This window comes from Cryptomeria japonica, chromosome 10 (assembly GCF_030272615.1).
Source record: "Cryptomeria japonica chromosome 10, Sugi_1.0, whole genome shotgun sequence".
NCBI lineage: Eukaryota > Viridiplantae > Streptophyta > Pinopsida > Cupressales > Cupressaceae > Cryptomeria > Cryptomeria japonica.
This window is the reverse complement of record NC_081414.1, coordinates 170,346,855-170,364,638: the sequence shown is the minus strand read 5'-3', so window position 1 is coordinate 170,364,638 and position 17,784 is coordinate 170,346,855. Positions and strand designations below refer to the sequence as shown.

Sequence of the window (17,784 nt, the reverse complement as noted above, 5' to 3'; positions counted from 1 at the left end):
GCTTGTTACAAGAGGAATTTCCTAATCAAGATCAACATGTTGTGGATGCTCGTGGAATAGTTCATCACCAATGGCGACCTCCTGAAGCAGCTGGTGACCTCGCTTCCGACAATACAGTTCTGTCTGAGCCAGAAATATGCCAGGTTGCCTCTTTCCTTAATCCTAGCCTTGAAAGTTATTATGATTTTGATTATGGGGATTTTGGGAAAACAACTTGCATTTGGATTGATCATGGTCCTAACGAATCACCCCAGTTGATCATTTTGAGTGAAAATTTGCCTGAGTGTGAGGGATGCATGGTGAGAGTTTGCCTTTCTGTATTTAAGGATGAATTTGCCCAACTAAGAACCATCATGTTTGCCATGCTCCTGTTGCACAACTTGAGAAATCATGTGAAGTCATGTATATATTTTGCTTCTTTGAGTCGTGTTGAGTCTGGGAGTCTTGTATATAGGTTTAGAGTAGGTTTTCTTTTCGTGTCTTTAGTTGGAGGTTTTTTTTTTTGAGCCTTGTTCTTAATTTGCCTTGAGTCATTTGACTCATGATCTAGTGTGGCTCAGGTAGTTTAGTTGTTTGCCTTCTTTAGGAAGTTTGCTTTTGGTGTGCGCTTTAGTTTAGTTTGCTTTGGGCTAGTCCGTCGGTCATTTGCTTTAGTTTAGGTGTCTTGAGTGGGAGCCTCCATCTTGTGAGAAAGGTGTTTGTGTTGTTGCTCACACACTGGCTACATCCTGGATCTTATGTTAGACTCATTTCTTAGATATCTATTCATGAAGTGCTTGGAATCCGAGGTTGTTCCTCTCCAGCTTTATCATCTGATCAGGACCTGTATTTGACTTGGAAAGGAATCATTTTCTGTATCTTGATGCCGACATCTATTGATTACTAAATCTTTACACATTAATAGACTCCGAGTCATTATGGTTTTCAAGCAAAGCTGTGATTGGTGAAAAATCTAAAATCTGACTTTAGTGCCACCGCAATCCTCAAACCCTAGTAAGCTTCACTCCTTACGAGCCAAAGGAATTGATGGAGTGAAAAAGCAATATCAAAAGGAAAAAATGAGAAAATGAAAGAGAAAAATGAAGAGAAAAATGAAATGAAATGAAATATCAAAATTGGCTAAGGGGAATATGCGAGTAACTCCATCGGGGCTATAGATGCCTGGCTGGCAATGGAGCAATGTTCGTGAGCTTGCGGCGATAACCTCGTCGGGACTATGGACGTCTGACTGGCAGCGAGGCTCTATCTAGGATGCTTTTGAGGTTCAGATAAACTACGTAGCCGATCACAGGGGAACCCGGAGATCATAATTGTCTTGTCGAGAGGAATGAATACACTTGCACACACCTAGGTAATCAAAGACTAAGTGTCTAGATTTGGTCAAAGATTTTCATTCCACTTTGAGTACATTTTCTAATCTCTTGATGAGCTAGGTTGAATTTTCCGGAGGTTCTAGGTGTCAATTTAGTCTTTATTTCTAAAATGTTCAGGAACATTTATTCAAGGTGGCGCTAGATGTTGTGATGTATTCACACATCGCCCCATTGCAAATGGGGACCCCTGCTTTTTTGCTTACTAAGGTTTGTTTTCTAGGTCTTTTAGGGTTTTGTCTGTTAGCCTTTGCATTTTGAGTGTCGCCAAGGGGATCACCTGGATAGCAGGTCTTGCTTGAGTGATGTCCTAATCCTGAAATTTGGCTAAGTCTAGAATGTCCTGATCCTGAAATTTGACTAAGTCTGGAAAATTGAAAATCCTCCAAAAACTAGATTTTGCGATATAGCTCTTGGAGGTCTGAAACCACTCTCAAACATCCTGAAAGTATATATGGAATATAACTTAAAGTATAAGTGACATTTCCTTTCTTATACTTAAATGTTATATTCCATAAAATAGTCCTGACGGAGAGTTTAAAATTGTCAAATTTCACTCCTGACCCTTCCAGAGGGTCCAAAGCGAATTTCGCTCTTGGCCCTTCCAAAGGGTCCAGAGCGAAAATCTCCATATGACATTCTAGTTTGACCCAAACTTAGAACCAACTCGTTCCCAGGCATCTTTGAGGGCAAAACACTTGTTTGGATGGAAAAATGTGAAAATGAAGTCAGGATTTTGGCCAAGATTAGGCAATTTCGCTCCTGAACCTTCCAGAGGGTCCAAAGCGAAATTCCTCATAATCACATTTTTGGCCTTCCTTGGACATGAGACTTTATTCCTAGCATGATGAAAGATGAAAACCTACCTTGCAAAGAAGTTTCAAGTTGGAAAAATGATGATTTTTGGTCAAGGATAAGAATTTCGCTCCTGACCCTTCCAAAGGGTCTAGAGCGAATTTTCTCAAAATCACTCTTTGCAATCAAGTTTTGCTAAGGCAAGTATGGGACAAGGTGAAAATAGAAGGAATTGAGCCCAAATGAGAAAATTCGCTCCTGACCCTTCTAGAGGGTCCAGGGCGAAAATTCTTCAAACACCTATTTTCCCTGGCGAAATCAAGTGAAACTTGGGTTAAACGTGCAAGGAGAAGTGTGTTTTTAGCCTTGAAGGTGAATTGAAGTTGAAAGGATAGAGGAACATGCTCAAAACTTGAAAATCGCTCCTGACCCTTCCAGAGGGTCCAGGGCAAAAATCCTAAAACCTATCTTTTCCTCCAAAATTTGAGCAAGGCCAAACTTAGACATGGGTGTAAAATGACATTTGAATTGCCTTGAAGTTGGGTTGGATTGCTAAAGATGCAAATTTTGATGCCCAAAGGGAAATTCGCTCCTGACCCTTCCAGAGGGTCCAGGGCGAAATTTCCAAATCCTCCTATTTTCCTTGCATTTCAAGATGAGATTTTGGTTTTTATGACTTGAAGGGGAGTAAGGCAAGATGTTTTATGCCATGGAAGTGATTTGAGGATGAAAGGATTGGAAAATTAGCCTAAAACCTAAAAATTGCTCCTGACCCTTCCAGAGGGTCCAGGGCGAAAATTTGAAAATCCCCTATTTTTGCCTTGCAGGAACGAACCGAGCTTGGATTGGGTGAATGAAGAGGACTATTTCCTAGCTTTGTAAATTTGATTGGAGTTAAAATGATGAAAGAGTAAGCCTAAGGAGGAAAAATCGCTCCTGACCCTTCCAGAGGGTCTAGGGCGAAAAACCCTAAATCCACCTTTTTCTCCAAGTTTTGAATGAGACTAAGTTTGGAATGCAATGAAAAAGCCCATTTGAGATGCCTTGAAGAGGTTTTTGAACTTTGGAAGATGAAAAGTTTGAGCCCAATTATGAAAAATCGCTCCTGACCCTTCAAGAGGGTCCAGAGCGAAATCCCCCTAAATGCAATGTTTCCTTCAAAATTTTGATGAGCTAGCCCAGTGATGGAGATAAATGAACCTTGGAGATCGCCTTGAAGGAGTTTAATGATCAAACTAAGGTGAAATTTTGGCCTAAAATTGAAAATCGCTCCTGGCCCTTCCATAGGGTCCAGGGCGAAATCTTGAAGAAACTTCACTAAGCCTCAAACAAACCTTGATATTCCCAAATTTCGCCAAATTTGCCAAATTCAAGACATTTGGGAGGTTGAATTAAATGCACATTAATTAAGGCATTTTTAATTTTTTTAGGCCTTGAAATAAATGAAAAATCTACCTTTGGCCTTGAAATTAATTTTAAAATTTTTAAAAAATAAAAGGTGAGCGCTCAAGAGCATTTATTTGCTTTTACAAGCAAGTCTGCCTCCTTTTTAGGTGGGATTTTATCTTATGTTATTATTAAAACTAGGTCGGCCTCATGGTTGAGTAGGGTGAGTGCTCTATATAATGGGGGAGTATTGCTTCAAGTTTCAAATCATTCATTCATCCTTCTAAGTGCGAAATTGAGGAGCAATTTGAGGAGCGAAATCCAGCAGAGTGGAGGCGAAATTTTGCTAAGTGTTGGAGGCTAAAGAAGGAGAAGCTCTTTTGGAGGCTAATGGAGGCGTAATTCATCCAAAGGGAAGACCACAATTCAACCCTTGTCCAGCAAAATCCGGTCTTCTTCCATCATTTTCCAAGGTTGTATAGTTAGGCTTTCAAAGGAGGAGGTATGAAGAATTTTTTGAAGTTCTTATTCAAGACTTATTGTGATTTCATAGCAATTTTGTAAAGTGTAAGTCTTGAAAATCCAATTTCCATTCATAATTAGTTTGAAAATGTATAATTCTTGATTTATCATGTCTTTTTCAAATTAATATCTTAAGTTATACCCTTGAAAGGTCTTAAATTTCATGCTTTAAGGTTTGATGCTCAAAGACTAACTTTAAATCTTTTGTGTAGGCATCAAATGGCGGCCCTGGAGTCGGAAGATCAACTACTTGGCGGACCCTCATCAAAGAAGATCAAGTCAGGACAAGGACGACCTCCCTAGTCTAGCATCAACAAGGACAGCCTTCTTCGGTCAAGCATCATCAGGAATAACCTCTTCCAATCCAGCATTCCAAGGCGAGGTACATCATCATCCTGCACATCAAAGACCAAAGAAGTCAGAGCAAGGGTTCGTTGAAGAAGCAGATAGTTTCAGAAGAGTTAATTAAAGCTAGCTTCTCAGCAACATCAAATTGAATATCTACCAAGTTACAAGTGTCGGACAAGGTGGCATCCTAGTCATCACTCCTCCAGTTGGATTGGTCCACCTCGGCGTGTCCAGATTGAATGTACCTGACTCATGGGAGATGGCACAAACTTCGATGTACCTACCCCAGCTATCCATTGGTTGAATATTCCAGAGAAGACATGTGTCCAATTAATACAATTATTTCATTGGTCAGAATTGAGTTTGTTGTAACAAACCCTAATTAGGGTTTTCATTGTAGAATCTCGACCATTGATCTCAAATTGATCTTAGCCATTGAATTGTATTAAGGGCACTATATAAGCCCCGACTCTTCATTTGTAAAGGCTTATAGAAAATAGTTAGTCACTAGTTAGAAGGTGAGTAGTCAGTTGATAGAATAGCAATTAGAGTAGAATAGGAGGACAAGGCAAGAAATTGTTGCCATTGATTGTAAATAAACTCCATTTTCATTGAAGTAATGGTGAAGTGTGTCGTTTCTTGCAGTATGCATGGTTTCTTGTTGAATCTTCAATTCTAGATGGTAGATGATTAGATCGAATGAAGGAAATTGTTGAATGCACCTGTGTGGAATCCGTCTAATCCAAACCACTAGCCTCTTGCTGATGGTAAGTGCGCCTTGCGTGGTCAACTAGAATAAAATGAGCTTAATCTTAAGTTGTTACACGTCTATTGTTTCATGCATTATCTTGAATGGTGATCAGTGTCAGATGGTGTACGATTTGAACATATTGGAAGCATCCCTTAGAAGATCGCACTGAGTTGGTGTTGAATTGTTCAGCTTGATGGTGAGACCCAGCCCAGTAGGACTCCACCTAGTCATTCATCCATCTTCTCGCATTCTAGGTAGTAGAGTAGACTTCCTGAACCTTGCATCTTTTGCCATTTGTTTGTCTTCCAGTTAGTAAATAGGACTCGTGATTCCAGCAAATCAGACGTTCAGTCATCAAGTGTAAGTCCCCTTGTGATTCCAGCAAATCACATCATACCACAGAGAGCTTATCCACACGTAGAGATCCTACAAAAAAGAACCTTGAAGTCATCCCGATTGATCCTTTTCGCGACATCTTCAGCATTCGGATGCTTTATTCAAGAGAGGATAAGGTACCCTTTAGGTATTTTATTCTGTGTTCGCATGTGCATAAAAAACACATCAACACCTCCCCACAATTTTATTTTCCAAAATGCCTTCCAATAAGTTCCCTACTTTTCTTAGTGATCTGTGTGCTTGATAATTGATATAAGTACAACCCTAATCATTTGAATTTTTCTCAAGGAGGAGAGCCATTTACCTTTCCATGATGCCTTCATATGACATATGTTCAGAGTCTCTTTCCACAAGTTCGTTGTCATGTCCCTGCCAATAAATAAAATTGCAACCGTATAAATAGGGTTGCAGCCACCAAACTCAGGTGATAGGGCCATCTATAAAAATAATAATAAAATATAATAGTTTTTCAATATGAGAGGTCAACAAGGTCAAGGGAATTAAAGGGCATCAGTTTAATTAAAAAAGGGCCAACTGAGATGGATTAGAGGCCGCTATTATCAAATGTAATATTAATTAAATGAGACAGCAGCACTTGGGTTGAGAGGGTTCGTCTCTTGTGAACTTGCAAATTATGGGATGCTAATCAAGGGTGTGATGCTTCACTCCACCATGATGGATGTATAAATGAGATTGTTTCATTTGTGTAAAAGGAGAGGAATGAAGCAGAAATAAGAATAAATATCAATGAAGTGAAATCAAATAATCAAGCAAGAAAAGAATTGGGACATCAGAATAGGGTTAATAGCAGAAATTAATATCTATATCAGCAGCAATCAAATTAAAAGATAAATCTGTGAATAAAGTAAAATTATAGGCCTATATATGTGTGTTCATGCAATAGTGGTACTTGCAGAAATTGCTGATCATAGCAAGTGATCTAAATGCTTTTCTTTGGCATAAATATGTAATAGTAGATGTAATGTCCCCGATATAATTAAATAACTTAATTAACTATTGTATGGCCCCAAATTTAATAATAAAATCTTTCGGGCCCCTTTTATTAGTTAAGTTTTTACCTTGCCTTGTTGGCCCGTTTGTAACCCTTCGGGAAGTTTCCTGGAGCCCATTTATATGGCCAAGTTTGGCTTAGTTGTAGGTATGTGAATTTGGTATTTTTGCTCTGTGTGTGCGAATTCCTGTTGGAGTTCAGTTGTCAGCCATTTCGGAGGTGGAAGATCCTCCCTACTTGGCATCCGCAGTTTTGATGGGAGTAACTCCTCACCCTACTCGGCTCTGCTCTCAGTTAGAGATTATTGTAATCTGAAGTGCTATCATTATTGAATCTGAATTTCTACTTGCATGTTTGGTGTGTTCATTCGTGTGCCAAATTGTGTTAATCTGATTATATTGTCCACCTTGCACTACATGGCATAATATTTGATGTTTCCCTTCACCTCTCAATACTGGAGTTGTCCGTACGCAAAGGAAAGTAGGTGGTGGTGAATCAGCAATTGGATTCATTGCATGGAGGGAAGGAATTGATGTCGTACGACCTCTAGACCGTATGCTGGGTTGAAGGAAGTGACCGTACGGTCACATTCTTGCCGTATGGGCAGCATAGCACCACCGTACGAACTTGTATGCTGAGTGCAGTTACCGTACGGACTGTTTTCGAACGGAGTAGCACATCGGGGGGGTTTGTCGTACGGTACGGTGTAGCACCGTACATTGAGTTCTTAGCCACCGTACGGGTGTGGGTCTCTTCGGGGGAGGTGTCGTATGGCTGGGGTGTCGTCAAGTACATTACAGTAGATTTGTACAATAATCCATTTTGAACTGAGGAGAAACGGATTGTAAATAGGAAGGATGACCAGCCTTCCAAGTTCACAAGAGATGAAGGACGACCAGCCTTCATGCTTCTTATCAAGTACGCTACCTAGAGATGGAATGGACGAACAACCTTCCATGCTCATGTGCTGGGGTTGGAATGGACCAGAAATCCTTCCATGCTTCTGGGCTTGATTGAGGAGGACGGCCAGCCTCCAAGGTGAACTGAGGGATGGAAGGGCAACCCACCTTCCATGCTCTCGCAATACAACAGCAACCAACCTTGAGATTGCGGTTCACAAACATTTCAAACAAATTCCTTATGAGATTATTATAGTAATATACTTTGGAATGACTATTCCCTTAATTGGATATCAATATGAATGATGTTTATGTGATGTTATGATGCCTACCAATGCTTAGTAAAACTAGATGTTACCTTAGCTTATGATTTAATGTCGATTTCTAGTGACTAATATTGTGTGCAGAGGAGGTAGACCGATAATTCTCTTATAAAGGGCATTTCAATTGGTAAATTTATACTTTTTAATGTATTACATTTCTTATTTTTAATTGGAATTGTGGTTTTAGGGCAAAATTTAGGAATATCACAAAAAGGGACACTACATTTATTCTTATCATTCCTTTTTGAATAGGGGAACCCCTAAATATTTGCTGGGTAAATCCTCCAAATAGAATTAAGACTCTTTATGGATTTTTTCGTTGCTTTTCTTTTACCATGCATAAAAGGAGGCTTCAAATAAAATATGTTCATTTGGAAGTAATCCAAGCAATTGAAGAATCTAAATCATTATATTTGATTCTCCAAGATTACCATGGATGCTGGTCATGTTATTTGTGCAAGTGACACCTTTCCATTTTTATCATTTACAAAAAATCAATTATGGATTGATAGATACTCGTTTCCTTTTAAAGCATTGGATCATCGTCAAAGCAAACAATTGAAGGAAAATGTGTAATTTCCCCATTTTTGGCCACTCCAGCATTGCAGTTAGCTCCGGCTTTCTAGGTGAGCGCCAACCTTGTTAGAAGGGATGTTTTTTTTTGTAGTGAGCTCAGTTGGTCTTGAGGATTCTTTTGACACTTTCCAAAGTGAATTCCAACTTCTGGTGTTGTTTCTACAAGATTCTCAGAGAGAGCGTCTATCTATAGAAAGTCACCTGGTAAATCCCGATTTTCATTAATCATCATCAGTATCATTAGAGTATAGTCAGATTTTGATTCTGATGCTGTTTGGCGGTTTCTGCAACTCGGGTGAATTATTGAGCTTTTATTTAATTACTTCAATGTGTTGGCTGTAAGTGAAAGTTCCTGTCATAACAGCAATAAAGTGTCTAATTTGTATTGGGTAATCTGTGCATTGCATTTCTTATTTTTTTCATGTATTATGAGTATCAAGCAGTATGAATATCATTTGAAACTGTACAAACCTGCAATAAACCAAAGATACAAACAGAAACCTCCCTCTTGTCATTCAGACAAACTGTTTGGCAAATTGTTCGTGAGAAAAGAGTGCAACATTAAGAAAAACAAATTGGTAGGGGATCTTACAAAATGTCTTACCTCTGATACAAACTTTTGCAAATTCTCTTCAAAAGATGACTGTGGCCATTGAGCGCACTGAATTCCTTCAGCCTTTTCATGATAATTTTCTTCAAAGAAATCAAGTAAAGGGAGATAATAGGAAAATCCATTATCTTTGATTGTGCAATTGCTATCATCTGATACCAGAGTTTAAGTGGGAACATGAGCCTTCGATAGCACTTCTCCTTTCAATGGCAACCTTTCTTCAACACTTGATTCCTCATTGCTGTTCAAACGAGACATTATAGATGAGTTCTGAAAATTCAAGAAAGTTCAGCGCGTCTTCTATTGATGATCCATTCTCAATATTTTAAATGAATGAGGACTAATGCAAATAAAGTTCACAGTGTGTATCTGCTCTTTTTAGAAGACTACATCAAAATGAACGAGGAGATAAGAAAGTTCTAACCGTGCATATATATTGATTTTGTGCTCATGATCAAATCAGGTTGGCTCTAACCAGCCCATATAATGTCAGGTCAGCTCTAACCAAGAAAAACACTGATTTTCTTTGAAAACAGCTTCAGCACCATTTTGTTAACGTCACCTTTTCATGATTATGCAATTCATGCACACATTTTTGTTGATTCTTGTACATCTAATTTCATCAAGTTTCTGATATAAAATGCTGCAATTCTTGTAATCTTCTTTTGGAAACAAAGATGTGATGGATATTGGTAAGACAACTATTTGAACTTCTTGGATGTAATTTTCTGTTTGGTGATCTTGATAATTGGTTTCATCTCTAAGAATATCTTCTTGATTTGTAGGGCGATGAGGACAAGTTTTTAAAAGATCAGCTGCTGCCACATAAATTTGAGGAGGCATGTAAGAGTGTCAATGTTCCAGTGACTTTGAGGTTGCAGCCTGGATATGACCACTCGTTCTTTTTTATTGCGACCTTTATTGATGAACACATTCATTATCATTCAAAAGCTCTTCATACTTCATAGATAGCCAGTTGAGGTGTTCTTTATTTACATCAGGAGCAAAGTTCTAGTAATGCTCACATTATGGAACTTTACAAAAGTATATTGAAGCTGCTTTTCTGCAATATATGCAATGCAGAAATGACATATAAAATTTATCCTATCAATCTTTATAGAAAATGGATGGAGCTAGTGAGATGATTATAATTTTCTCATCTTTGTTTTATAAAGGGTCCATTGGCTTTAGTGAAATTGGACTCCACTAAGATCATTCTAGTTGTAAAAGCTATATTTTCATGGTTATGTTACATTGGTGACTGTCAATATCATATATCTAATAGAATTTAATACTTTGCATGAAATAAGTTGACCAAAAGCATTATATAGCAATGTTACACGTATGTCTCTAATGCATCAGAAATAAAGTCGGTATAATTGTTACTTTCTAGTTGTAACTTTTGTAGTTTTAAAGTTATACCAATGTAGTTTTAAGTTGTATATGTCCGCCTCTAATGCATCAGAAATAAGGTCAGTATAACTGTATAATTGTAACTTTCTAGTCGTAGCTTCTATAATTTAACCACTGCATACGTTTGGACAGACTGGTGGCATTCAGTTTGTAGGTTTCACTTTCACCGCTGCATATGTGGGGACAGATTTGTTGCATTTAATGGGGTTCACACTGTAGCATTGGGAAGGGCTGGTTGCATTTTCTAAAATCTTGTGAATTCTCTTTGTGGGGTTGCCTTTCTGCATTTACCTGATTAAACCTTCAACATCTGAAAATATAAGAATATGACATGTCCCGGGGGATTTTATCACAATTTTCCATTAGGAAAGCCTCAATGATGCACCATGTGATACGTAGAGGGTTACATTAATTAACATGCCTATATACATTTTTCTCCGCATGTGGGCTTTACAGATGTTGAATGGTGGTCATGCCTTACTTCTTTCAGTGAAAAAGAGCAATTGTTATGTAAAAATAAATTGTTAATTGCCAATAGCATAAACGATACGTGCCTCATGATAATTTCCATTTATTGGGAAAAGTTGACTCTTGCGATTAAGAAATTTGAATGCATCTACTAGATCAATAAGCTATATATAGAAATGAAGGGACTAAAACATGAAGCTTTCTAGTTTCAGAGAACGTATTGTTATCTATATATGGAATTGTTTTGGTTGGGAAAATAGGGTTTCACAAGTTAAATTATGTAATTTGGGAAATCCACTTATTTCCACACAAAACATTAAAAGGAGAATGATCTCAATAGATTCAATTTCAATTCTATTATGAATAAAGCTGGATGCAGATTGAATTTTGTTCCCTTTTGATTGAGTTGAAATTGCAATAATTTGAATGCTAGATCTAGGATAAATGATGAAAATTTGATGTAGTATGTTGACACAGCTAAATTTGAGCAGAAGGAATTAGAGGCACTTCTGTTAGGAAATTCAGCCTGAAAGTATAGGATTGGGAGGCTTTGAGCGTCCCGGTCTTCGAGCTCTTAGATGTGGAAAAACATGAAACTTTCATAATCAAAATGTTGCTCATAATTCGTTCTCGGAAGTTTGTTGAAAATTCGTGGGACCGAGTGGCTTTGGGCTACTTGATCCATCACTTTTCACTCCTACAAAAGTTGGATTCGATCGTTGTCAAATTCTTTGTTGGAATCTTCACTCGTAACTCTTGGATCTATTGCCTACACACAAAAAGAAGGGGAGATGTATTGTTGATAGGGATTTGCCTTAGGTCAAACCTCGGGTTTGGAATTAATGTAATGTCTTAGAATTAGAGGTGCTCTATTTTTGCCCCAACCAAAGAAGAATGAGGTTTAGAGATTCTTGTTACCTTGACTGAAACCCTTGCAAGTAAATTAGGAGACATAAAATAACCATATTTTATTAAATAGATCCATTATCATTCATATGTGTGTAAGATATCATTTATGTTGGTGTAAGATATACATAGTTACAACACTATATAATGTTGTGAAAACAAGATATACATTTGGTTACAGTACTATATAATGTTGAGAAAGCAAGTTATAGGGAGCATAGAAGAGGGTGACTGGATGGGGTGCTGTTGTGATGTATTCACACATCGCCCCATTGCAAATGTGGACCCCTACTTTTTTGCTTTCTGGGGTTTGTTTTCCAGGTTTTTAGGGTTTGTTTGTTAGCCTTTGCATGCCGAGTGTTGCCAGAGGGATCACTAGGATAGTAGGCTCTGCTTGAGCTAGGGTGAGTCCACAGGGCCCCAGAATTAGGGTTCCTTTGAGAGTCTTCCTTAGGGCCTGATTTTGCTCTTGTTGCTAATTGTGTCTTGCTTGGTGAGTGAGTATCATCCTTGAAGGTTTGAGCTAGGTCAAGTTGGTGAGTGATGAAGTCTGGAATGTCATCCTGATCTTCAAATGCCCTGAAATTTTGCTAAGTCTGGAATGTCATCTTGATCTTCAAATGCTCTGAAATTTGGCTGTTTGGAATGTCTTCCTGATCCTGAAATTTGACTAAGTCTGGAAAACTGAAGAATCTTCCAAAAACTAGATTTTGCATTATAACTCCTGGAGGTTCGAAACCACTCTCAAACATCCTGACAGTATATATGGAATATAACTTAAAGTATAAGTGTTATATTCCATACATGAATCCTGACGGAGAGACCAAAATGTAGAATTTCGCTCCTGACCCTTCCAAAGGGTCGAGAGCGAATTTCAATTTTTGCTCCTGACCCTTCCAAAGGGTCCAGAGCGAAAATTCACCAAGGACTCAAGATCTCACCTAAGTCAAAGAGTGGTCGAGCAAATTTGCAAGGATATGGAAGGAAATGGATCTAGGATCAAGTCTAAGACAAAGTCAAGTCAGTTTGAAGGTGAATTGAGCCTAGAATAGGAATTTTGCTCTTGACCCTTCCAAAGGGTCCAGAGTGAATTCCTCTACAAGACACTCCACCTTGACCCAAACTATGAGCTAACCCATTCCCAGCCTTGAATGAAGGTAAAAGCACTTGTTTGAATGAAGAAATGCGAAAAAATGAAGTCAGGATCATAGCCTAAGGTGAATTTCACTCCTGACCCTTCCAAAGGGTCCAGAGCGAAATTCATATAAAACCTTATTTTCTTTCACATAGTCTCTAAATGGATGTCAAGGTGAGCTTGATAGAGATCAAAGGAGGCCTAACAAGTTATGTCCAAGCCAAGGAAAGGAGAAGGGAATCAAGAAATGAGCCTAAAATGAGAATTTCGCTCCTGACCCTTCCAAAGGGTCCAGGGCGAAATTCATATTTCTTCTATTTTGTTCTTTAGCATGACCAAATTTATAACTTCTAAGACATGGTTTGGAGGCCTTGGACACATGTTTGCCTTGAAGAGGAGGTTTAAAGCTTTGAAATGATGAAAATCAACCTAGGAGGAGAATTTCGCTCCTGACCCTTCCTTAAGACCTAGTTTAACCTTGCTTGGTGCTACTTGGATGGAGGATTGTCTTGATTGTGATGGGGGGAAGTTGATTTGATCAAGTTTGAAAGGGAATGAGATGAAAGAAAGTGAGAAACTAGCCAAGAGTGAGGATTTCGCTCCTGACCCTTCCAAAGGGTCCAGAGTGAAAATCCTTATGCACCTCAATTTCTTCTTTGTCCAAACCAATTTCCTAGTTTCTAAGGCATGTTTGGAGGTGTTTTTGAATGTTCCAGCCTTAGGGAGTGAGTAAAGGTGGAAAAGATGAAGGATTCTAGCCTAAAAGGTGAATTTCACTCCTGACCCTTTGAAAGGGTCCAGAGCGAAATTCTTGAAAGCACTCATTTTTCCCTTAGCCAAAGTCAGGATCTTGGTGGAGATGCAAGAAGAATGATCTATGTTTGCCTCCCAAAGAGGATTGGAGTTGGAAAAATCAAGAATTAAGCTCAAAACATGATTTTCGCTCGACCCTTCCAAAGGGTCAAGAGTGAAAAACCCTAAAATCATCCTTTTCTCCAAAATTTGTGTGAAGTCAAGCCTAGGCCAAGGTGAGAAAAACTCTTAGGATTGCCCTTGAATGATTTTTGACCACCAAGAATGTGAATTTTAGGCTAGGACAAGGATTTCGCTCCTGACCTTTCCAAAGGGTCCAGAGCAAAATCTTAGATAGGTCTTGTCCCTGGCCTTGATTTTGAGTGAATTTTCCCTTTCAGGCCTTCTAGGGATCAGGCAAACGTGGTCAAACTTGAGAGATGGATCCAAATGAGGGAATCAAGGGGAGACAAAGTGAGAAGAGTGAAATTGAGTGAGGGAAGACAAGCTAGGAATGAATTTCGCTCCTGACCCTTCCAAAGGGTCCAGAGCGAAATTCTTCAAATCAACTGTTTTTTCCCTTGTATGAGGCCAGGACTTTGATTCCTAGGGCGTGGTTGAGGATGGAATGGTGTTACTTTGCCTTGCAAGATGAAGTGAAGTGAAGGAGATGAAGAATCAAGCCTACAACTTGAATTTCGCTCTTGACCCTTCTGGAAGGTCCAGGGCAAAATCTTTTGAAACTTCTATTTTTCACCTTGTTTGGGCCAGGCGAAGAGCTAGTTGTGAGATAATGTTGAAAAGAGGTCTAAATTGGGCAAAATAACAAATTTCGCTCCTGCCCCTTCCAAAGGGTCCAGGGCGAAATTCTTATAGGGCTCGTCCCTGGGAAGGATTTTGAGCGAACTTTATTTTAAAGTCTTCTTGTTGATGATTTAAGGTGGAAAATGCTTTGTTGAAATGAACATGTCATATGTACTTAATCACCTTTTGGTTTATTTTGCAGATGGAGAAAACTAGGCTAGGGCAAGGACAAGCACTTCCAGTCCAGCATCATCAAGGACGACCAATTCCAGTCCATCATCGTCAAGGACGTTCCACAGGCAAAAGGGAAGTCTCAAGGTGTTTAAGGAATTGCCAGCTACCTCCAGAACCTTCACTTTGTCACACTAAGGAACCACAGGAAGACAATGAAAGGCATTGCCAACAACCACAGATTGACAATGAAAGGCATTGCCAACATTTCAAGGAAAGGTACACCACCCATCCATCACGTCAAAGACAAAGGAGAATCAAATAAGGTCAGTGCAAGGGTCCGTTGAAGAAGCAGGTAGTCTTAGAAGAGTTAATCAAAGTTAGCTTCTCAGCATCATCAAATTCAACATCAACCAAGTTACAAGTGTTAGACAAGGTGGCATCCCAGTCATCATTCCTCCAGTTGGATTGGTCCACCTTAGCGTGTCTAGATTCAATGTACCCGACTCATAGGGGACAACACAAACTTCAAGGCACCTACCCCTACTTCCTATTGGTCCTCACCCTTGGAATGTAATTTTCTAACTGGCTAAGGAAGTTTGTTGTAACAAACCCTAATTAGGGTTTCTATCTTGTAATCCTAGCCATTGATTCTAAATCAATCAGAGCCGTCTATTTGTAAAGGGTTTCTCTATATAAGCCCTGACTCCTCATTTGTATAGGTTAATAGTTGTTGGTTAATAGAATATAGATAGTAGTGAATAGTCAGAGAGTAAGAAATAATTAGAGTAGAATAGAAAGAGAAGGCAAAGATTGTTGCCAAGATGTTGTTGTAAAGGACTTGTAAACTTCATTGAAGAAATGGTGAATTCTATGGGTCGATTCAACAATTTGCATGGTCTCTATACTTCTCAAATTTGATTTCATGTTATTAGATGAGTGGAAGAAATGTGTGTGATCGATGGTGAAATTTGTATATCCATACTACTAGCAGTTTGTTGATTGTAGACTTGCCTTGTGTAGTCAACTGGAATCATTCAGCTTAAGCTTAACTTCAATTGTCGCTTCTTCATTGACATGCATCAGCCTGATGGTGTCCATGCTTGTAGCGGTGATTTGAACATCATAAAGCTTTCCTCAAAAGATCACACTAACCTTGTGGAGATGGTCCTGGGATGTCAAAGCAAGACTTAGTTAGAATTTCTTCAAAGGTCATTCATTGCTCTTACATTCTTAGTATTAGAAATAGATCCCGTTTCAACCCTTCTCCTTTTACCTTTTTTTTCAAAATCTAGGACCAGTAAAAATCTCACGTTCCAGCAATATCCAAAGCAAATCAAATGCTCAAGCAGTCAAATGTAAGTCCCCTTGTGATTCCAGCAAAATCACATCATACCACGAAGAGCTTATCCACACGTAGAGACCCTACATACAAGAACTTTGGAGTTGCCTCGATTGATCCTTCGGCAATATCTTCAGCAGTCGGGAAACTTTGTTCAAGAGAGGATAAGGTACCTTTAGGTATTTTATTCTGTGTTTGGTCATGTACAAAAGACACATCAACGGGTGCCCTAGAAACCCTCTATCCTAGGCCCAAGGGTAGATCTTAGTCTCCCTTGGCCTCATGCGGTCCATACCAAATGAGGTGGAGTACTGAGTGAGGTATCCTATCACCATTTTCCCTTAGCATGTCATTCTTATTCTAAACTCCATGATTTATGCATCAACTTATTATAATAGAGGGCATGAAAGTTGTCCACCATACATCCTTACCACTAGCAATTTGTTGATTGTAAGTTTGCCTTGTGTGGTCAATTGGAATCCTTAAATGAGCTTAAGTTCAATTGCTATTCACACTTTAATATGCATTGCCTTGATGATATCCTTGTTGTTTATAGTGATTTGAACACCATTTTTGCTCTCCTTAGAAGATCACACTAAGCTTTGTGGAGTTGTTGCTTTGCATGCCAAAGGAAGGCTTAGTTGAGTTTCACCAAAGATTGTCCATCGCTTTTGCATTCTTAGGAGTAGCGTAGTTTTCTTAAACCCTTATTCATTTTTGCTCTTTTTTTACATCAAGTAGTTAGAATCTAAGTTCCAACAACATTCAAGCATTCAAGATTCAACGTAAGTCCACCTTGTGATTCCAGCAAAATCACATCATATCACTGAGTCTATATCCAACATAAAGTTAAGACTTGACTATTGAAACCTTGGAGTCATCTTGGTTGATCATATAATTCAACATCCATTAAGATTTTGTTCAAGAGAGGATAAGATACTTAGTATTTTATTATGTGTTTGAAGGTATCATAAAAAAACACATTAACAAAATTGGCACTAGAAGGAGGGCATGATAGTGAATACATGAATGCAAAGTCTTGAACAAGTGAATTCAATGGAAGATTAGTGGAAAGTCATCCTTAATGATCGACAAAGTTATCACAAGACGAAGGAAAGAACACTGGATCATCAGTTGTACTTGCAAAAGAAAGGAAGCAGTTCATGCAGCTGGAACCAATTGAGCCTTCAAAGCCAGATTTGAGATTTACTAGATCTCTCTTATTCAAAAAAATCCAAAAGAGTATAAAAGTTGAAAATCCAAAAAAAGTGAAAAAAGTGAAAAAATCCAAAAATTCAAAAAAATTAGTAAATTCAAAAAAAGAAAGGTTTCTCATTGGAGTGATAACATTGCCAAGATGAGCAACAAGTTGATATTCCTCAACTTTGTTGGAGACTAAATGCATAGCTATACCCACACCGCTTCTCAGAGTTTGCATCATCCGGGTAGTGTAGAATCCATGTGATGAATGATAACGATGAAATGCATTGCTTGACATTCTTATCGAGAGTGGAATCAACCATACAAGGAAAGATCTTCTTTTGGGATGTCCCCAAGTCAGAGGCATAATCAGACAATTTTAGTGTCCCAGAGAGCAATGATCCTCTTTCAAGATTTTTAGGGATGATCGAAAGTTAGCTTGTCGTGAAAGGTGAGTTGCGTTTAGAAGGCATATTGCTACTATTGTGGTGTAGGATTCATAATGCACCCCACTCCAAATTTTCTTGCTCATTGTACGAAATGGCTATCAACCAAGTGAGATATC

At 38.6% G+C, this 17,784-nt stretch overlaps 1 protein-coding gene across 2 annotated transcripts in view; it reads left to right on the top strand.

Annotated features, from left to right (window-relative positions):
• The window catches only part of LOC131047644 (S-formylglutathione hydrolase), a 55,967-nt gene extending 45,685 nt beyond the window's left edge, over positions 1–10,282 (top strand). Inside the window, exon 8 of one of the 2 annotated variants that reach the window (XR_009106267.2) lies at positions 9,774–9,909. Coding sequence is in view for 1 of the 2 variants with exons in the window: in XM_057981431.2 (XP_057837414.1) it covers positions 9,774–9,956 (183 nt within the window). In the remaining variant the exon portion in view is untranslated. Of the gene's footprint in view, positions 1–9,773 lie in introns of both variants that reach the window. The other variant, XM_057981431.2, reaches the window with a different exon arrangement.
• The last annotated feature ends 7,502 nt before the right edge of the window (positions 10,283–17,784 follow it).